At 39.1% G+C, this 22900-nt stretch overlaps 1 protein-coding gene across 1 annotated transcript in view; it reads left to right on the top strand.

The window, feature by feature from the left end:
• Window positions 1-22900, top strand: part of KCMF1 (potassium channel modulatory factor 1) — an 81599-nt gene that overhangs the window by 58049 nt on the left and 650 nt on the right. The window contains exons 4-6 of the mRNA XM_055327340.1: window positions 13471-13572; window positions 16288-16462; window positions 18911-19193. Coding sequence (XP_055183315.1) covers window positions 13471-13572; window positions 16288-16462; window positions 18911-19193 — 560 coding nt within the window. The remainder of the gene's footprint in view (window positions 1-13470; window positions 13573-16287; window positions 16463-18910; window positions 19194-22900) is intronic.

The following is a 22900-nucleotide window of genomic DNA, read 5'->3' as shown; positions in this document are numbered from 1 at the left end:
AGGGTTTTTCTTACTGAACCAGGCATTCTTAAAATCATTACTAGGCAGTAGACCCCACCCAGACAGGACAGCTAGTGTTTTCCAAATCCCAAATTGGAGAATCTAGCAGAAAGTTAAGTCCTTTCAATGAATAAAAAACTACTTTTTAAAAATAAGAATCAGTAGCTCTGCCTCAGCAGCTTTGCCTTTATCTTTTTCCTGAGAGTAAATACTCAAAATTTGTTTATACTCCTCTATACCTGATACACAGTTTGAAAGTTAAATACTTGCCACCCACAAATGGTTTCGTGGTCTGTCTCTCAGAAGTTATGTTCAGTATGTGCCTTTATTGAGTTTCCAGGCTTTTGGTGTATAGCTCAGGACAATGGCCTTACTGTGTTTAGATTGATACTGGTGGAGCATTTTAAGGTTTGCTCCCTCCTCATGGGGCCTTAGTCTGCATGAACACTGCTTCTGCCCCTTATTTCCACCCAGGCATTTCAAGTGAAAAATGGCAAGCAAACAAGAATCTTTGATAGGAAGGTACAGAGTTTTTTTTCTCTTCTTCAAATCATGTGAGTCATCTCCTCCATCCAGGGCTGGCAGTACATGTGGCTTACTGACTAGTGTCCTTTCTGAAAGACTATGACACCCCAATTATTAAATATTTTAAGTAGCTCTCTGAATACATGTGGAGCATGTTATCAGCTCTAATAATGTTCCAGTTATATATAAATAAATATCCAGGGACTATTACTAGGTGTCCCCTCTCACCCTATCCCTCACCCCCAGCGTTTTGCCAAAGTCTTGGTTAGTCAAACATGGAAAAAATCTGAAGTTCAAGAGTAACTCATGTCATTGGGGGGGGGGGGGGGACTGTATTCCATAACAACTAACTGTACCTCTTTCTCTATTCCTGTTTACATTTTCTGAGTGCTCAGTGTGCTATCTTGCTTTTGCCCCTGTGTTTCCTGCATGTGTCCTCTAGGCCACCACTTTGTATCTTTGTAGAGGACTTAAAGATTTCACTCCTCTAACCAGCATCCATTTGGAACATTTAGGGGCAAGAGGCTATGTCATTGAGATATCATTGTCATCACTATTAAGCATTTACTGATACCTGACACAGCCAGCAAGAAAGTCTACTGAAGATGAATTTTCAAAACAACTTTGTAGGCAACTTTGTAACCTTGTCTGTATTTTTCTGTTTCCTTTTTCGACTAGGGACTCTAAGACCTCAAATTATGATATCCCTCCCTTCTTAAGATTAATTTCCAATTACTCAAAAAACTTGATTTTGAGGCTATGGAGGGGACCATTCAAAACCAGATACTGTGAAAAACATCTGACATTGAATGTATAGTGAAGGTGATTGCTAGCTAAAAATGTAAAAAGTGGATTGGGTATAAACTCAGGAGTCTTTTTTTTTTAAAATCTCAGGAGTCTTTTTTTTTTTTAAGATTTTATTTTATTTACTCACAAGAGATACAGAGCGAGAGAGAGAGAGGCAGACACACAGGCAGAGGGAGAAGCAGGCTCCATGCAGGGAGCCTGACATGGGACTCGATTCCAGGTCTCCAGGATCATGCCGTCGGCTACAGGCGGTGCTAAACTGCTGCGCCACCGGGGCTGCCCAAATCTCAGGAGTCTTGATGTAAATACCAAATATAATAAGCACTATGATTTTTACATTAAGCACAAGTTCTTAAAATCCTTCAAAGTTATAATGAGATTTGCTAGATTGAGACAACTAACAAGATTTTGGTTATGGGAAGAATTACAAGGGGAAGTAGCACAGTATGTAATTTAAAAATCCATCAACCTGGTAGTAGAAGTGAGCAATCATGGTCAAATGGGATTATAAATACAAAGGATTATCAGGAAGTGTTAGGTTGGTGGAAGAACATAGTAGATAGAAAAACTTCTTCGAACATAAAAGGGCATTGAGAAATGATTCCTGAAATTTTTCTTAAATCTTACATTTGAGCTTGCACTCCAGCTAATTAGAAAGCCTTCAGGGATTTTGTTGCTGTTTTTAGATGAAACATTCTGCTAGGTTTCATTAATGATATTAGTTAATCTTTCACTTTTTGCTTAGTAAATCTCTTGTAATTTATAGAATATTATGCTTAAAAGATAAAAGCACTTTTTTGGTTTACCAACATTTTCTTCTCACTTCCAGAAATTATGAACAGAACTACTCTGTTCATAATTAATGGCAGTGCTCTAATAGGTCATTGCTGGAAAATTTTTGCTGTTTTTCATTTGATGTATTTACTCCTTTTCGTTATTCTCCAGAAAGGGGGTTAGGGTAGTGTCCAGTGTTTAAGTGCTCTTCAGTTATGTTAATGATACATTTCCCTCCCTTTTTAATGAAGACCTAGATGTGTTTATAACAGAATGAATTATATTTGAAATAGCGTGGTTGTACTGTGTTGCATTTATAAGAAATAAAAATCAAGGGCAGCCCCGGTGGCACAGCGGTTTGGCACTGCCTGCAGCCCAGGGCGTGATCCTGGAGACCCTGGATTGAGTCCCACGTCAGGCTCTCTGCATGGACCCTGCTTCTCCCTCTGCCTGTGTCTCTGCCTCTCTCTCTCTCTCTCTCTCTCTCTGCATCTCTATGAATAAATAAATAAAATCTTAAAAAAAAAAGAAAAGAAAAATCAAGAAGAATGATTTTCAAAATTTTCCATAATCTGGGATTATTATTATTTTGAACAATAACTCTTGGAGTGCCTGGCTGGCTCAATCAGAAGAGCATGTGACTCTGGATCTCAGGGTTGTGAGTCTGAGCCCTATGTTGGGTTATAGAGATTACATACATACATACATAAACTTTATTTTTATTAACTTTTACTTTTTAAAGATTTTATTTATTCATGAAAGACACACAGAGAGAGGCAGAGACATAGCCAGAGAGAGGAGCAGGCTCCATGCAGGGAGCCTGATGTGGGACTCAATCCTAGGACATCAGGATCACACCCTGGGCCCAAGGCAGGCGCTCAACCACTGAGCCACCCAGGCATCATCATACATAAACTTTAAAAACAAGAATTCTTATGGAGGGGATCCCTGGGTGGCGCAGCGGTTTGGCGCCTGCCTTTGGCCCAGGGCGCGATCCTGGAGACCCGGGATCGAATCCCACGTCGGGCTCCCGATGCATGGAGCCTGCTTCTCCCTCTGCCTGTGTCTCTGCCTCTCTCTCTCTCTCTCACTGTGTGCCTATCATAAATAAAAAAAAAAAAAAAGAATTCTTATGGAGAAAAATGATATCATAAAAGAACCTTTAAATTTTTTTAAATGATTCAGATCATTAATATATCAGATTTAGCTGATAATTTATTTAAAAAGTTGTTTGAATGTCATAGCACATTCATAGAGCACAGAATAGAAATTATCATTGTTGTGGCAATTTGTGTACCAACAATTAGATACATTTGATCTCTAAATCTTTAAAAAAAAAAGATTTTTTTAAAATTTTTTATTTATGAGAGAGAGAGGCAGAGACACAGGCAGAGGGAGAAGCAGGCTCCACGCACCGGGAGCCCGACGTGGGACTCAATCCCGGGCCTCCAGGATCATGCCCTGGGCCAAAGGCAGGCGCCAAACCGCTGCGCCACCCAGGGATCCCAAAAAAATAAAAGATTTATTTATTTATTTATTCATGAGAAACACAGAGAGGAGAGAGAGAGAGGCAGAGACATAGGCAGAGGGAAAAGCAGGCTCCATGCAGGGAGCCCAACATGGGACTCAATCCTGGGTCTCAAGGATCAGGCCCTGGGCTGAAGGCGGCGCTAAACCGCTGAGCCACCCAGGCTGCCCTTGATCTCTAAATTAAATAAGCAGGAAAGTATTAGATCAAATCTGCAAACCATATTAACATTGATGGATATGATTTATGCATGAAGACTATGAGAAGTGACATATGTTTTAAATTGTAAGACTTTTTTTTTTTAATTTTTTTAAATTTATTTATTTATGATAGTCACACACAAAGAGAGAGAGAGAGAGAGAGAGAGAGGCAGAGACACAGGCAGAGGGAGAAGCAGGCTCCATGCACCGGGAGCCCGATGTGGGATTCGATCCCGGGTCTCCAGGATCGCGCCCTGAGCCAAAGGCAGGCGCCAAACTGCTGCGCCACCCAGGGATCCCAAATTGTAAGACTTTTAAGACTAGATCATCTATATCTGTATTTCATTGAGAGACCATTTTAATACGTAGTTCTACAGAACTAACTTCCCAACACGTTTATTTCCTTATTAGGAACAATAATGGTGGAGTGAATTACAATTTTTACAAATCTTCTAACCTAATTTTATACACTTTCTTAAATATCATAATTCCCTTGTTTACCCTTTTAACCAGGTAATCAGGAAAGGTAAGCATTTAAAAGCCAAATACACATTAAAAGAAAAAAAAAAGGCTTTGACTTTTACTGCTTGCATTCTTCTTTATCAAAGAATGCAGTTGGATTTTCTCTGCTTTTCTGTGAACTAAGAAGGGTGTTTTATTTAATAATAGGGGAGAAACATAGGATTTGAAAAGTACAGTTGCTATAGGCCACCATATTGCCACTACTCAGCTGCATTCAGCTAAAGAGATTTGTGGAAGATTAGGATTTGGTACTTTTGTCATTTGTGCTTTTCATTACTTTTGACTCAAAATACTTTCTATTTTATAAATCGCTTTTTCCTATCTTTAGCGGTTGGCTGTCTTTGCATGTTTTTAAAATAATAGTTACTTTAAACACTTGTTTAAAATCAGATCATAGTACTTTCAATTTTAAGATTTTTTTATTTATTTATAATGAGAGACAGAGAGAGAAGTGGAGACATAGGGAGAGGGAGAAGCAGGCTTCCCTCAGGAAGCCTGATGTGGGACTTGATCCCAGGACCCTGGGATCATGCCCTGAGCTGAAGGCAGGCACTCAAATACTGAGCTACCCAGGTTGCCCCAGTACTTTCAATTTTAAGGGTGATACAGCCATTAGTATCTCAGCTTGTGAACAGGGAAGGAAGTGATAGGAGATTCTTTAGGGGTTCCAGATTTGTTTTGGGATGATCCTATATGCATGAATTATGGTATTTTTAAAAAGATGTTTCTATGAGAAATAAGTTTCATAAGATAATATGAAAACCAAGAAGGAAATTACTGAAATTACTGAGAAAATGAGATAATAGCTTTTCTAGAAAGGTGTGCCTGGTATTTGAGAATACGTTGTTATCTCTGGGTAGACTTTTCATTACTTTCTACCTTCTTCTTCTATGTTGAAGTTGAATGAAAATCCTGTACTGGGGAGCACCTGGGTGGCTCAGTGGTTGAGCATCTGCTCAGGGCTTTATCCTGGGGTCTCTGGATCAAGTCCTGCATCAGTCTCCCCTCAGGGAGCCTGATTCTCCCTCTGCTTATGTTTGCTTCTCTCTCTGTGTGTCTCTCATGAATAAGTAAATAAAATCTTTAAAAAAAAAAATCCTGTAAGGGAAGGGAGACAGGAAGTTTTCTGAATGGAAACAATGCTTAATGTGAAGGAGAGCAGTGGCTAAGAAAGCAGTTGTTAGATACATTGATTTTGAATTTCTTTTCTTTAGCCACTGATCGGGTTTCTTCTTTGTCCTATGAAATACTGGTTTGTCTAGTTCATTGTCCAGACAGCTAATTTCAATTCAAAGAAATGTTTTGCAGGGTTTGTAGGAAAACTTGTAAGGAAAATGGCATAAAGATGGAGCTCTCCAGCAACTGTTGGCAAATTACAAGGTGACTCAGAAGTTCTTTAAGCAGGTTTCAGCCTTGTCTCTTCTTCTTCCACCATCCCTTCTTTTCCTAACCTGTCTCTTAGATAAAAAACAAAACAATCAAAAAAACTGGTTAAGAAAATTACTTGAAAACTCCAGTCCTGGTATTCATAGCTGAGGTCATTTTTTTCTAGGAAGCTCTAGCAAACTTGGCATCACTTGACAAAGGGTTATGCCCTTGAGAAGAGAAACAGACAAAGCTTCTGTCCTTGTCAGACTCTAACTTCAACTCACTGTAAACAAAATAAGCCCACTAAAGTAGAGTTCATTTCTGATTCTTCACAAACATTGTTGCTTGCTTTAAGGCACTGTCTCCTGGCCCTATCTAGAGTGAATTATGGTTTTGTGAATTCCAAGAACATCAGCATATACATATAATTTAAATTTCTGCCTTAAAAAAATTTTTTTTAAGGAAGCACCTAGCTGGCTCAGTTGATAGAGCATGGAGCTCTTGATCTCAAAGTTTTGGGTTTGAGCCCTATGTTGGGTGTAGAGATTACTTAGAAAATTTTAAAATGTAAATAAATAACATTTTAAAAACCCAAACTTGGTTATTTAGGGCTTTTTTTTTTTAAAGATTTTTTTTTAATTTATTCATGATAGACATAGAAAGAAAGAGAGAGGCAGACACAGGCAGAGGGAGAAGCAGGCTCCATGTCGGGAGTCCAACGCAGGATTCGATCCCGGGACTCCAGGATCATGCCCTGGGGCAAAGGCAGGTGCTAAACCGTTGAGCCATCCAGGGATCTCCTATTTAGGACTTTTAAGTCATGTGTAAAAATGTAAGGAACTTAAAACTTTTGTATATAGCAAAAACTCTCTAAATTCTAAATATTGCTCTTTTTTTAAGTTAATTTCAGTGTTCCACTGCAATAACAAAAATTAGATCATAATACAGTTTGAACAGTGTGTTCAATCAAATCTTGAAAGTCATATATCTGTACTGGCAAACTGGATGGCTAAGGTGACAACTTAGGTAGTTCTAGAAGGCCCCAAAGGACTTTACTGACCATGTAGCATAGATTTTCCAGTAGTGCTTTGTATATATCATCAAAGCAAAGCTCCAGCATTAACTCTAATCTACTCTGCATGTGAAGGTTTTTTATGTGTCTTGGCTTTAAATTCTAATAGTTATTTTTGGATCATCACTTTTTCAGTAAAAGAAACTCTTGTTAAAAACATGCCATTATGGGACACCTGGGTGGCTCAGTAGTTGAGCATCCGCCTTTGGCTCAGATCATGATCCCAGGATCCTGGGATCGAGTCCCACATCAGTCTCTCATAAATCAGTCCCACATCAGTCTCTCATAAATAAATAAAATCTTTTTAAAAAAATAAAAATAAAAACACCCCATTATATTGCAAGTGATCAGAAAAATCTGCCTAACAGAACAAGCCTGGGGTATTTCTAGAGCTGAGACATGAAGTGTAAACCAGTTTGAATACATAATGAGAAATACATCACAATTTTTAAGAGGAGATGAAATTCACTTGAACTTGAATGGTGGCAGGTTCACCATTGCTCACTTCTTGGCCAATTCACTATCTTCATTTCTTGGTAATTTTATAACCCAAAATATTAAGTGAACACTGAATTGATGCTCAGTAAATACTTAATGAATTATTAGTGAATCCATAGTAACAAAATCATACAGTATAACAGATATAACCAGTGAGGACTTTAATTAACTTCATGACATAGATCCTTTAACTGGAAATCAGGATGCAGTTGTAAAGAGTAGTACAAGAGAAATTGTGCTTATTGCAGTTCCGGAAGGTGCCTGCATCTTAAAAAGTATTCACTAGGCTTTGTTTACATGTTTTCATTTAAATCTATATAGCCTACATATGTAGCATAAAAAAAAAGACGACCCCAACTTAAAAAGAAGCTATTTTGGGGGCAGCCCCGGTGGCGCAGCGGTTTAGCGACGCTGAAGCCCAGGGCGTGATCCTGGAGATCCTGGATCGAGTCCCACGTCAGGCTCTCTGCATGGAGCCTGCCTCCCTCTCTCTCTCTCTCTCTCTCTCTCTCTCTCTCTCTCTCTCTCTCTCCATCTCTATGAATAAATAAATAAAATCTTAAAAATAAAAGAAGCTATTTTTGTAAATGTCCTTTGAATACCTAGCCTGAAACTCCAAGCACAGTAAGCATATAGGTTGGCAGAGCACATCATATGGTGAACTTTGATTTCAAACTAGCATACGGAAAGCCTGTGTAACCTCGTATTAGAAAGTTTGGTATTAAACAACAGAGGAAATTTGACTTGAGATTGTATTGTGTTTTTATCTTTCTTGTGCTTATGGGGTGTGTGTGTGTGTGTGTGTGTGTGTGTGTGTGTGTTTGGCAGGTGGGGCAAACTTGCATAAGGATGAATAAATAAACAGCTTTTCTGAAGGCAGCAGAGCTATGCCAGTGATTCTTCACTACATCTTTTTTTTTTTCTTTTCAGAATTTAGTTAATTAGTATGAGTAGGGAAAGAATCTCAAGCAGACTCCCTGCTGAGTATGGAGCCCAACTCAGGGTTCGATCTCATGACCTGAGATCATGACCTGAGCCCTAATCAAGAGTCAGACGCTTAACTGACTCAGCACCCAGACTTCACCATATCTTGGAATTTTGCTCTAGAACTTGTAACTCCTCAGATATGAGAGCAATACCTTTAATCTTTTCAGCCATGATTAAGTTCATAATTTGATCCACAGCTGTTTAGAGAAAAGGAACAAGGAATGAGAAAAAGGAGAAGGGAATGTTCAGGTGAGGACTGAAAACATGTAAAGAAACAGGAAAGTTAGGGCCGCAGAACTTTATGTGAGAAGAAATGTGGGTGCCTGAGAGAAATTGACTTGTTAGTTGTAAAACAGGAAAAGGGTGAAGGGAACACAACATGTACTTTACCCCACTTCGCCCTCAGAAAGTGTTCTAGATCATTCCTGGGTCAGTTATAAAGGATGGCATGGCAAGGGAGATATTTACTGGCATTTCTCAAGATAAACGTTCATGACTTCTGAATATGTCTCCAAGTATTAACCAAGAACATTACATTTAATATGTAAAGTGTGAAGTATTTCTTTCTAAAGTCCCTAAATTCTTGGAGTAGGGCACAACAGCTGTCACCATAACTTTAGAACACGGCCTCAACCCACACAAGACTTTATGGCCTTCTAAAGACCAAACTAACTTATCTCACACAGCTGGAGAATAACGCAGGAAAGAGTCAGAGGGAAGGGCCCAAAAAAAGAAATTACAAAGAAGCTGTGCTGCCATAATAAGATCACATTTGCCAGAGAAATAATGCATCAAACATTTGGTGTTAATCAGAAAGGAACAATAGAAGATGCTATAGGGAAATCACAGCTTTTGAACAAATACTTAAAAGAAAATGTTTCTCATAGATCTAAAATTTGTCAGATAAAAGAAATAAATGAGTTCATCAAGTTTGTGATCCAGAAACCTAGTCAAGAAATACCAATTGCCAAGGCAGTTATTTATCTTAAAGTGATTGCAGTTAACAAGAAGCACAGTGTCCCAGAATTAGAGTTCAAGGGCAGTTTCAAGTGGTCTGGGAGAATGATGCTTCAAAGTGGGTCAGCCTCACGGTAAAAAACCAGCGTAGCTCCTCGGTGCTGAATGATGTTGGTGCAAGACCCATCTCTGTAGTACTGCAGTCTAGCTTCAGGTAAAACCACTTTCTATGTGGGTCAGATAGGCAATTTTTAAAAATGTATTTTTCTGTAGCAGTGAACAGAATGGGCAAGAAACTTGAATAGGGGGGCACCTAGGTGCACAGTGGTTGAGTGTCTGCCTTCAGCTCAGTGTGATCTCTGAATCCTTGGATTGAGTCCCACATTGGGCTCCTCAGAGGGAGCCTACTTCTCCTAATGCCTATGTCTCTGCCTTTATGTCTCTCATGAATGAATAATAAAATCTTTAAAAGAGAGAGAGAGAAACTTGGATAGGTTGTGAAACTTATAAAAAAAAGAACCAAAACTCATCACATTATGAGAACCTAAGTCTTCAGTTGTTGTTTTTGAAGTGCTACACAGTAGTAGAGCATGCCCTCAGCCTGATTGTATGAATTAAAAAAAGAGGCTGCAGGAATGTGGACTTGCCTTAGACTAGTATGGAGTTCTTGTTTAAAAACAAAAATCAAGGGGATCCTGGATGGCTCAGCGGTTTGGCACCTGCCTTTGGCCCGGAGCGTGATCCTAGAGTCCTGGGATCGAGTCCCACATCAGGCTTCCTGGATGGAGCCTGCTTCTCCTCTGTCTATGTCTCTGCCTCTGTGTGTGTGTGTGTGTGTCTCATGAATAAATAAATAAAATCTAAATTAATTAACAAAAATCAAGCGTGCTGATTTTAGATTTCTTTTTTTAATGGATATAACCTGTCACAGGGAAAAAAAATGTATAAATGTAGTACTGACCTGGCTAATGTGAAATAATGACTTCAGAAGGTGTGGTCTAGATATTGGTAACCACCTGTGTTAAGAATCCACACTGACTGGGGTCCCTGGGTGGGTCAGTCAGTTAAGCACCCAACTCTTGGTTTTAGCTCAGGTCCTGATCTCAGGGTTGTGAGATCAAGCCCGACATCAGGCTCTACTCTACATCAGGCTCTACTCTACTCTCTTCGTGGAATCTGCTTAAGTTTCTCTCTCCCCCTGCCCCTCCCCATGCTCGCACACACTCACTCATACACTCCCTCTTTTTCAAATAAATAAATAAATCTTTAAAAAAAAAAAAAAAAGAAAGAATCCACGCTGACTGGTTGCTTTCTGGCAGTCATGCACTGGGACCACATGGAAAATTGGAAACTCTGTTATGTTTTTGGCATGGGATTTAATCTCAGTACATTGATAAAGGCTTCCAAAGGAGTTCAGATAAAAAGTGGGACTGATTATGAGCTTCAGTAGTGATATGAAGCAGAAGAGGAAGACTTGAACAACAGCAAAGACGACTACAAATAAATAGCAAGGACATCTGTGATTTAAAATTTGAGCAAGGGGATAGTAAGTATAAGAACATTTCATGTTTCATTCCACAGGGTAAATAAATACTATTTTTCAATACCATTGTATATTCAAGCTGTATTTGCCAAATTTATCTAATTATAAGATAATTGGGACCCTTGTCAAAAACAAAAATTTTCATATCTCCTAGAATCAGTTTCCAGGCATGGGCCTAGGGTACTGTATTTTTGACAAATGGTCCAGATGAATTATATACTCAGCCAATTTCAGGAAGCACTGACTTATGCCAATTCAATGTGCCTGAATGTTGGCAAGTTGTCATAATGTTAACCTAATGTGTTAGATAGAATTTTCTTCAAGTGATAGATGTTACAATACCATGTGGCAATAGAATTATGATAAATATTAATGTTGACAAACTCATAATTTTAGGGTTAATAGCTTATCCTCTGTGTTAAATTTTCCTGTTCTGTAACAGGTATTAGGTGTCATCATGTGGAAGTAAAGACCCAGTGAAAAATAGAATTCCACATCCCCATCTCAAAGATCCTTCTCAAAGGTCCTGTCTTCCTTCCAGGAATGCAAATTCTCAAGGAGACTTTGCTCATCTAAGAACATTCACATGTGTCCTCAAAGTACTGAAACTTCTACAGCTATCTTTTTGCAGTTCAAGTTGTACATACATTTTATCTGAAGGTCAGCCTAAAGGAAATGTCTTAGAAGAAAGGCACCTTTTCCTCTTAATGGTTTTTTTTCTTTGGATAAAAATCTTGTACTTGCAATCTGTGGTATTGTAATAAAAATATACATAGTCCAGTACCTGTTAAGTGTTGCCAAATGGAGACTCTCAAAAATATCTAAGCTGGCTTATTTGTTTGATTTTTTTAATAACTGGTGGTTGTTTCTACTTCTCCAAACCTATTGGTCTTTTTGTTGTAAGCAAGTCTGGTCACAGTTCCCAAATAAGAAACAAATCACACTGTCCTGCATTTCTCAAAAACTGTTGACAATCTAACTAGGCAAGACAGAAACACACAGAAAATAAAATAAGTGTACCAGACACTGCCTTGCAGTGTTACAGCATGGGAGTGATACAGACAGTAAAACCTAAATTCCCAGTAAAGAGAGTGTATAATCAGTAAACTTAAAAAAAAAAAATCAGTACACTTATGAACAAAATACAATTGTTTTTCTCTCTGACAAAGGCAAGAATGTGACAAACTTTCTGGCATCATATAAGAAAGGCACACACATAACTATCTGCTTCTTTCTTCATTTCCCTCGCAGGCACATTCCTATGTGACCCCCCTACTTCTTTTGCACACTGTCATGCTTATATGTTATTTCTTATAAGCATCTTGAAGTTTTCTTAAGGCGCTCCCTCAGACTCCTGAGGCAGATATAATCAGGACAGGTGACTAAGCATCAGAGGAACCGGGATCAAATCAGAGTCAAACTCTCAGGGGACTCCTACTTTCTAGTCACGAGAGGATGGGGATTTGTGTTGGCTTAGGCTCTGAGAAGCCATTTGTTTTCCTCTCTGTATCCCAGTATGGGCCTTCCAAGTCTCCTCTTGCCCCTGCCTCCCCATCTCCAGTGCCACTCCTCTGCCATGACCAAGCAGCAAGGTCAACAGAGTACCTGAACTTTTATTGCAAGTGAAAGAATTGAGGCACACAACACGTGTATTGGCAAGATGAATCACATACCTATCCTCAGCTCTTTCATCCCTGGGCAGACATAAGCTTAAAACTCTGTACATTTCCAGGGGCTCTCCTTGGTTGTACTCCTTTGTATCAGACCTTTCTTCTGGGCTCTGTTCTTTAAAGTTCTTCATACTTCAAGGCTTGACCACCACTCTTAGATTTGGATTTCTAGAAGAAAAATGGCCTTTCCTCTGAAAGTTCCTCATTCTTCATTTCTTCCCTTCTTGTCCTATTTCACCACTTCTCAAGAAACTGCTGTTTCAAAAACAGTATTCCCAACCTAGGAAGCCTTCCCTGAGCTCTGCCTGTGTACATACCATTTTATTCCTACTTTGTCCTATCTCTTGCCCTAAAGGCTTACGGGAAGTTGGTCTTCTACTCCTTGGCTTTTTGTTCAACCTCCCATTCCTCTGGAAAATAAAGTTCTAAAAATAGTCTCCCATCCCCCATTTTCCCTTGGAAACCCTATTTGTGAATTTATAGAGCACATTTGCATATTATCAGTAATCATTGTCTTAATATTTGGTTCTGTATAATTGTGTTTTAATAAAGCTTTGCTGTCATATTTGAAGATTGGCCCTCAAATCTAGCTTACTTGGGGAAGCTCATGTCTCCACCTTTGCCATTCAAGACTGAACTTAGATGGAAATGTGCACTAAATAGTACATCTTAAATTTTATTTATTTATATATATAATTATTATTATTATTATTATTTTTTGGTCTTTTGCTAGATCATGCAAATGCATTGGCCAGGCTGTTGGAAGGCTTTGCCAGAGTTCGAGTTTTAGCTGTTTGTTTAGAACTGTTGTGTCTGACCCTGAGAGGTTGTCTGTTTTAGGTGTAAGTACCGGTGTGGATGTGCTGTAGTTCATATTCAGGCCTCCGTTACTTTTTATGAGTTCAGGATCTCTACTGTGTTTTTGCCTGGTTGAAACTCAGTTATAGTAAAATATTCATCCAGAAAGATGTCTGATCAATATTCATCTGTTAAATCTGCTTTCTTTACTTTCATTTCAGATTTGTCCAATATGTGCAGCATTACCTGGAGGCGATCCTAATCATGTCACGGATGACTTTGCAGCTCATCTTACACTTGAACACAGAGCCCCTAGAGATTTAATATCCTTTTAAGAGGCAAGAAGGGATAGAGTTGTTTGTAATGTTTGTTACTTTGATTATTTTTAGGACAACATACTCAAAGAAAACTAACCTCCAAATTATTTTAGTTTATTAGACCTTTCCTAAAAATGATTCAGTGTTGAGATACAATTTATTTTTCTTTTTATATGCTATGACTGTCACATTAACAACACTCATTAAGTGAAAATTGCCTTGCTCATCATCTTCACTCCATTACAGTCATTTTTTGTTTTTAAAAGACTGACTAGGTTAAAAGTTTTCAGCCGGGTGTTTTCATTACAAAAGAGGAAGATGCTAATATAAATTAAAATCTAAGTAAATATAAAGAGAATTTATTTGCATTCTCTCCCTGTGCCCTCTTGCCTTGCCCTGTTACAGGTGGGTTATGAGTGGGGATGCATGTTGGGGCTGCTTTCCCTTTTGGAGTCCTCTTCTCTGGAGACAGTCATTCCCCACCCAGTCTGAGTCGGACAGCATAAGGTCAGATCCAGCTCCAAAGTCCTTCCCTACTTTCCTTTCTGCTTCCCCTTTGCAAGTCTCTCTCTCAGCAGTTGCTGGTGACGTTCCATATAATCTTCAAGAGGTTAGCGGCCCACCAGAGTAATTAATTTTATACACCCTGTGCTTCTTGTTTCAAGTTATGAATTATTTTTCTAAGACTATCCCCTATCAACAGGGGTCTGTTTTCATGTAAAGATGTCAGTGTTCATTATAGTTCAAAGCAATTCAAGAGCTATTCACAACTTTTCTCTTTGCCAGATTTCATTCTGATTCCTTTGATTGCCTCCTGGCAATCATAATTCAACCTTCGTCCTACTGAGGAAGAAACTGGTTCGATGATTTTCTTGTCCCACAGCTCCCCTCCCTTATATGGTTCCTCATTTTCTAACTGGAAATATGGTGCCTCGGAGTTAGGGGAAAATGAGAAAACTAATGGAAAGATAAAGACATAGAATTAACCTAAGAAATTAGAATGTCAGTCAGACCTGAGCCAAGAGCCAGTCAAAGGGCTAGTATTCACTGAACAGAGGAAACCACTTTTCCTCTCTCCTAAGTGCTGAGGACACTGAAAGCATAATGAAGAATGTGTGTGTATGTGTGTGTGTGTGTTAGGAGAGTAAGAAAACCCAGATGGGCAAACAAATACTTAAGTCTTTGAGTTGCTTCATACTTTATATAAAAGAATCTTACAACAATATCCAGAGGGTTATGCTTGATCCCTGTTTCACTTGATCTTCATGGAGAAGCTAGGCAAATAACTTAAAGCCAAACTGTTATCCTGAACTTTTTCAGCAAATTCAAGGAATTCTAGTGAAATTGTTATCCATATTCCATGTCATCTATATCCATTTTTGTGAAATTATAAGAATCTCTGGTTATCAAGAGAAAATGAAATTATGCAAAATTAAGAATAAGAGAAGGCATATGTTACATTTTAGATTCCTAACAAGTATTACCATGAGGTTCTAGAAAACAAAATGTTGACACTGCAGTCAACACTGGAAATATACTGATTATTCAGGTACTTCAGGTGCTGCTGTATGGTGACTTTGTCATGAGGGAGTGGTTTCTCTCGAAGCCTCATAAGCATCAGAACTTTTTTCTTTCTTTTTTTTTTTTCAGAACTTTTTTCTTTTAAACTGTTTTGATGGAACTCTTCCTAAAGTGCACTTTTTATACCCAGATGCTTTTTAAAAACAAAGTACAATGATCATAACATCACTTTCTGTAGACCCAAACCATGATCCTGGGTACCGTGATGAGATGTGCACATTCTGGTGGCACCTGAGGGCTTCATGGAGCTGCTCAGCCTGTCCCCAAATGACTCCAAAATCATCAGCTGTGAACTGGGAAGCCAGCAAAAAGTTATTGTGCACTTTATAGATGTTCTGTGTGCTGCTTTGAAAGAGAAGTCTCTTTGACAATGATAGCTGGCGTTACCCAGACGCTGGCCATCGTGGAAATGCAAGATTGTCTTCATGAGTTTGGGTAGCTGTCTGCTATTCGGGATGTTCTTTAGTTTGAGTTAGCTGTAGGAGATGGGGGAGGCTGCTGCATATGTGACTTGTTGAGAAATGTGGCATTACTCTCTGTCCACCTATACAAGAAATTCAACTCCAGTCTGCTGTCTTCTAGCAGCATTGAAGAAGAACTTGATAGATTAATAACCAAAAGGAGTCTTTTACTCCTGAATTTAAATTATTTGTACTGTTCCTTTCTCTTTACAGATGATAATTGAGATTTGATTAGTACAGCTTTCCTCAGATATTAAAACTGATGCTTATTAATTCTGGTTACTTCAATATGAACATATATGATATTCTTTACCGAGGTCAGAGTAAGGAGATGCCTCACGTGGGTATCTGACCTGACAGCACCTTTCACCGCATCTGGTTATTATAGCTGGAGCCTAAGAAGAAATTTCCTCCTCCCTGGAAAACCTTTTTCCCCTTTAAAAATACGCATGCACGCGCATGCGCGCGCGTGCACGCACACACACACATTGCTTTATATTTGAGTGTCTTTTTTTTAGAGTTAATAGCCCTCATAGATATGGTTGTAACATTTGCATTCTAAATGAAATGTGCTGTTTTTAAATGTTTAGGAAATCTGCATGTCTATCTAGCAAGGGCTCAAGTGATTTTTTTTTCTTTCTGTGAAATACTTGGGTTCTTTTCTTAACTTTGGAGTTATGATGAATCGAGTGGTGTTCGACACGTACGTAGAATGTTTCACCCTGGCCGGGGATTAGGAGGTCCTCGTGCTCGTAGATCAAACATGCACTTTACTAGCAGTTCTACTGGTGGACTTTCTTCTTCTCAGAGTTCATATTCTCCAAGCAATAGGGAAGCCATGGACCCTATAGCTGGTAAGTTAGTTTCATGTTCGTAAAGGAAATTGCCAGGGAGGGGGGCCTCCCTTTAAAAGTTTTTGGTGGATTTTGTGTTTTTAGTCTCTCATCATGCTTCTGTATTCATAGAATTTCCCCACATTTTATAAATCTAAAATCTGGTAAAGGTAGATAATGTATAGTAGTTCATTCTAGCATTTCTTTAAGTGCTTAGAGCAGAAAATAGTAAGAAGTGGCTCTGGGTTCTCTATTCGTGGCCTCCATTGAAACTCCAGAAAATGATAAAAGACTTCAGAGTTGAAAGACCTCCAGAATTCCATGGTTCAACCTCCACAAGCACACAGATGCTAAGACTAATGGACAAGCTAAAGAATTACGTTTTTCTCATGGAAGGAATTAGAATAGGAATTTCTCTGTTCTTGCCTTGATTTGAGAACTGTATGCTTAGAGAACATACTGAAAAGTAAATATTTTAATAGCTTAGGAAAATCTTATTTTAAAAAGCAACAACATTAAAAAAAAAAGAAAACATTTGAACATGTAGTTCATAGCCAAGTCCATGAGTCTAATACATGGCCAACTGAGGAAGCCAGTAGTAGAGTCAAAATATAAGGTCAGAAATCACAAGAGCCTGAGGCTATAAGACACACCAAGCACAGCCAGATGGTGAGACCCTGGAAAGCCTGCATAAGTTCTGAAATGTGTGCACGTGGTACAATATGCATCTGCAAGTTGTGATGCATCTTGCAGAACATGCTGAAACCCTGGTAAGTGTACATCTGCGATACCAACTAGGAACAGTTTTACTCATAAAATGTTCTTAGAAATGTACAGACATACAGATATAAAATCTTAATTCTAAATGTGCTTTGGGCATTTGAATGTGCAGTAAGCCCTATAAACTGAATTTTGGAGATTTAAAAAAATATTCCTTCATCCAAAGGGAATATTTACATGCTGTCTTTGGTAGCAAGCTCTAAAAGTTAATTTCCAGAAGCAGAATTCAAAAGTGAGAGATTCTCTCCATGCAGTTTTTTTCTGTCAGTGAAAATTTGTTTATTTTAGTGATGGACTATATGAAAGAATGGTATAAGAACCCCTGGGATAGGGGTACCTGGGTGGCTCAGTGGTTGAGCATCTGCCTTTGACTCAGATCATGATTCCGGGGTCCCTGCAGGGAGCCTCCTCCCTGTGCCTCTGTCTCTGCTTCTCTCTGCCTCTCATGAATAAATAAATAAAATATTTAAAAAAGAAAGAAAAAAAAGAACCCCTGGTATAAAGCAATAGTGAGCAAGAAAACAGAAATGTACCCTGTTAATGAGTTTTAATGATGAAGAGCATTTGTCAGCCAGGAAATGTCTATGAGGTAGCCATCATCAATTCCATGGAAGTGAGGGAGGGAGGGACTCTTCCCCCCCCCCGCGACACACACACAGACGGGAGAAAGCAATTCCTGCAATTTACCTGGATGAGAACTTGGGGACGTAGGATATTGCTCTTGATGAGTACAACCTCACTGAAATAAGAGCGTCTGGATTGTAACAGGCCACTAACTAAGCTGTCCAGTCAGGAGCCATTCAGCCTTACTGAGCATCGCCAGTGGTACTCACTCCAGTGGTACTCTGGTACTGTCAAATGGCAATACCAGAAAGTACCAGAGAGAGAAGGCAAAGGTGAATGGTACAAAGAGTCACAGATAGAAATGACCCAGGCCTCTTAAATATAATTTTGATCATCATCCAATTGTTAAGTAATACTAAAGGCCTACTGTGTGTTGGGCACCATTCTAAGAGCTGGGAATATCATAAACAGATAAACAGTAGACTTGATCCCTGCTTTCACAGAGTTTGTATTGAGAGAATTTATGTTAGGATCAGACCATCAGATGATCCACTTAAATTTTTTTAAATACTAAGAGAAAGTATGACTAAATTAGTCCATTAAACAACAGTCTGTTATATTTTACTTCAAAAATAATTGTATGTGGAGTCATGTTTTTGCATTCCCCATACACAATAGCTTCTACCTCCAGGAGGCATTCTAAAAGATTCTGAGGGCCGCTTGGCTGGCTCAGTCAGTAGAGCATGCAACTAGTTCAAGCCCCATGTTGAGTGTAGATTACTTAAAAATAGAATCTTTAAAAAATAAAATAAAAGGCATTGAGCTTCTTGGGGCACCTAGCTGACTCATTTAATAGGGCATACAACTCTTGATCTCAAGGTTGTGAGTCCAAAAAATAAAAATATAAAAATAAAGTTTGTGAGTCCAAGCCCAATGTTGAGCAGAGAGATTACCTTAAAAATGGACAAATAAAAATAAAAGGTATTATGCTTCAAGCTGAAACTTTATGTTGCCATGGATACCTGTTGACAATCATTTCTAATATTCCTCTAAAAGAGTTATCTTCAGCATTTTGTTTTCCACAGTATTTAAGGAGATGTTAATTACCTTCGTTTCCATTGGCAGAGCTTTTATCTCAGTTATCAGGAGTGAGACGTTCTGCAGGAGGACAGCTTAATTCTTCTGGCCCTTCCGCTTCTCAGTTACAACAACTGCAGATGCAGCTGCAGCTGGAACGGCAGCATGCCCAGGCAGCACGACAACAACTGGAGACCGCACGCAACGCAACCCGGCGTACTAACACAAGCAGTGTCACCACTACAATCACACAATCCACAGCAACAACCAACACAGCTAACACAGAAAGCAGTCAGCAAACTATCCAGAATTCCCAATTTCTTTTAACAAGGTAGTTCATTTATCAATACAACTTTGTTTGAGGAGTGTTTTATTAGCACTATGCAGTCTGCAATGATCTTTTCTCTTTTGTTGTGCCTTGTATTTGTTCTTGAAGATTCGAGGTTTGATCAAACCGTTAAAACTCCTAAATCTAATCAAAATTACATATTCAGTATTTCCCCAAGAATATGAAAAGTAGTCTTATCTCTAAAGTATTATTTTAGAGAAAGTAGGAATGCTGGTGGTCTTGTTCAACAGTAAATTATTATCTAATGTGAATTTTTTCCCCTATATTGCCCATAAAACCGAAACCTTAAAGGATTGAAAACTGGGACACCGTATCATTACATTTCGGGGACACATGAAGTACACTTACTGTCATAATTAACATTGCCTTTTTTTGTTTGTTTGTTTGCCAATTGCAGTTAGCTATGAAATACTAAAAGATACAAGAGAGGATTTCATAACACAGTGTTTTTCTCCTGAGAATTTCCAAAGACTTTAAAGTCTTACATTTGCCACAAACAAAAGTAACAGTTTTTAAAAAGAGTTCACCATGGTGTAAAAAACAGTATACACAACTAGGTGGAATAGAGTTACCAGCTTCTGAAAACCTCATTAGCCACTAAATATATTCCTCTCCCAAGCCTATCAGAGTCTTATGTGACTTTTAAGAATATAAAGGATTTTCGAAAAAGCAGTAATGAGTAGACTTAGGCTTAACCGGTAATGAACCTGGACTGATCTGGGCTTAAGTAAAAAACTGTGAAGTGAAGAAGATGAGTGTAATGTATTGGTTATCTTCAAACTGATATTAGAAGACAATGTTGTTTCTCTGTGTATTTCTTTTATGTCATACTTTTAAAAATATTAGTACAGTAGTACATATGCATAGTTGTAAATAACATGTGAATGCAGAATAAAAAATGTTTGTAGACCCCTGTCTAGAGCCTCGGGTTTGCCACTTACTAGTTTGGACTTTTGGCAAGTCACTTCACTTCTCTTAACCTCAGTTCTGTCATTGCTGGCCCCTGAGCTCTGCCGCATGGAAAAGAGAATTGTTTTAAGGATGAAATGGAATTTCGGTATGTGTATGGTCTGGCTCAGTATCTGGCATATAATATAGGCCCAATTAATGATTCCCATGATTGTCATTTGTTATGGATCTAAGGAGGAAGTTTGAAGTGGGGGAATCTACCACAAATAGGAGAACTAACAGTGTATATATCCACCAAGAGTCCACTCACCTGTGGATGGAATGAATGTCTTTGGAAAAGACATTTTCCCACCCTTGACCCATTCTATTTTTTAGCTCCAAACTCAGTGGGCTTGATTTGGGGTTGTTTTTCTCTGTGTCATTATTCTATCAGACACCCAGCTCCCAGGGCATGGTATAGGTAGCCATTCGTTGAGCTGCCTTACTTGGATTTTGGTTGTAGCTTTTTGAAGAGCCCTTTTCTGTCATCTGATACAGCACATTGCACAGTACCTTGCAATTTGCAAGACCACTTTTCCCATCTTTCATTGTGTCATCTGATCCTGGCTCATATGATTTACCTTAGGCAATATTTCCAAAAAAATATTCCCTGGAACTTTATGTATTCTAAGGAACATGTATAGTTACTTATGTTCAGTTTTTTTTCCTGATGAATAATTTTGGGGAAGATTTGCAAAAGCAGTTTATTTACTGTTGGGCGTCTCAGAACTGTAAATAGATCAGCATGCATTATGAATCTTCAAGGCAGGAGAGCTTCAAGGCTGTAGTGTTTCCATAGAAAAGGCCTGGTTTTTGGTCACAAAGCCATTGCATGATATATGTAGGACCTAAGTCTTATCTTTGGCTTCTTTGACCAGGGACAGTTCCTGTTCACATTGCCCTGGAATTCATGAGGAGAAACAATTTCTTTGGGATCCAAAATTGTTGACCTTTGAAAAAGTGTTTCAGTGCTTATGTCAGATTTCAGTCTTTTGGTGATGGAGTCAACTAGTTTTGCTAACTCAGTTTGAAGATCTTCATAAGCTTTGCAGTTATTTCTAGATCCCAAAGTTTGGCCCATTGGGAGATACAACCCTAGTACCAGATTTTATTGCTTTTCGGAAGTGAAATATTTTCTCTATTATTTCCTTAAAGTAAAAACAGTAATGTCATGGAGCATCCCAATTCACATGGGGCGCCTGCCTGGCTCAGTTGGTAGAGCATGTGACTCTTGATCTTGGGGTCATGAGTTCAAGCCCCACACTGGTTGTAGAGCATACATTAAAAAGGGAGGGGAACTCCTGGCTGGCTCGTTTGATGGAGCATGAGATTCTTAATCTCGAGGTTGTGAATTGGAGCCCCACATTGCATGTAGAGATAACTTAAAAATAATATCTTAAAAAACCAAACAGACAATTAGTACTGTTGCAATGACTTGCAAAGGGTTGGGTACCTCAGCCTGTATATGTCTGGTTTGTTCACTGTGTAGGCAGCCTTCTGTATATCATCAGTCATTTCCTTTCAGTGTGGATTTAATGGCTTTCTGTAATTACCTTCCAGATTCTTTTGCTTTCTTTGAGTTCTGAAATTTAGATCTTTTCATTTGTTTCTGAGCCATAGATCGAATCATTCAGTGGCTTTGATCTGTTTCAGTTTCTTCTTCTTGTAAAATGTTAAGAATACTACCTAATTCATAGAGTTAAGACATAATATATACAAATAGCACTTACAACAGAGCCTGACCCTTAGTAAGGGCCCAGTGTATAGTGTTACTTTGGGATGCCCCTGCGCCTTTCAGCTTAGGTAGGACAGCAGATAGCCGGTGCCTGTCCATGGGAGAGCGTGGGCTTGAAGTGTACCTTCTCTGGGAGAGGGACCTGTAAGCGCATGCCTGCTCTGGGTGTCCTTGCACTGTCACCATCTTCTCTGCGTTTGGTTACTTTTCCTGCCCCCAGGGCTCCAGCTAGTTGTCTTTTCTTTCTTTGACACTAAAAATGTAGAGAAATAAAATCACAACCGAAATTAAGCAGAATTCTGCTTATGTCATTTATCATGTTACTAACAAGAACTCAGCTCTTCACATCTGTTCAGTATCCATGCGGATGAGCCAAGTCTCCCAGCATCATGCAGGTCTCCTGAGTGTGTGGAGCAGATGAGCCCCCTGGGCCGCTAATCCAGCCGGATCCTCACTCCCCTGTAGGAGAAGTGGAGGAGGGGCGCGGTGTGCCCATGTGTGTTTTCTTGCCCTCTCAGGCTTCGGGACAACTCTTCATTTTGGGAGGGATTAAATGCAAACAATAGAAAACTCAAAGGAACTTTGAGGATTTTTTCAGCTCAGTGTTGTAGTCACTAGTTTTTGTGACCAGGGTTACTCCTTTCCTTCTCTTTACTGCCCACAGGTGACATTCTGATTAGGAAATCACTGCATCCCCAAGCATATTACCTATTGGAAATTTTGTTCTCCTCAGAAAAATGTTTGCCACTGTTTTTTCTGGAGGGGGTGTGAGAAGTCTCAGTGTGTTTTTTCTCACTGAACCTGGTTAAAGAAGCATTGATTTGCACCTGCGGGTAACAGTGTTGCTGCAGGTGTGGGGAATTCATCTCAGCACAATGAAGCTGACAGATGAGAGCCAAGTGTTCCAACACTGTCTCAGGGTCTGAGTTTTGCCACCTGTAAAGCTGGCACAGGACGAGACATTGTTGAAATCAGCCCTGCTGTTGTTCGTTGCATTTTACCCACG

Source organism: Nyctereutes procyonoides, unplaced genomic scaffold, assembly GCF_905146905.1.
Source record: "Nyctereutes procyonoides isolate TBG_1078 unplaced genomic scaffold, NYPRO_anot_genome, whole genome shotgun sequence".
NCBI classification, from domain to species: Eukaryota; Metazoa; Chordata; class Mammalia; order Carnivora; family Canidae; genus Nyctereutes; species Nyctereutes procyonoides.
Note: the sequence above shows the minus strand (reverse complement) of the source record. Positions and strands in the feature narration are given on the sequence as shown.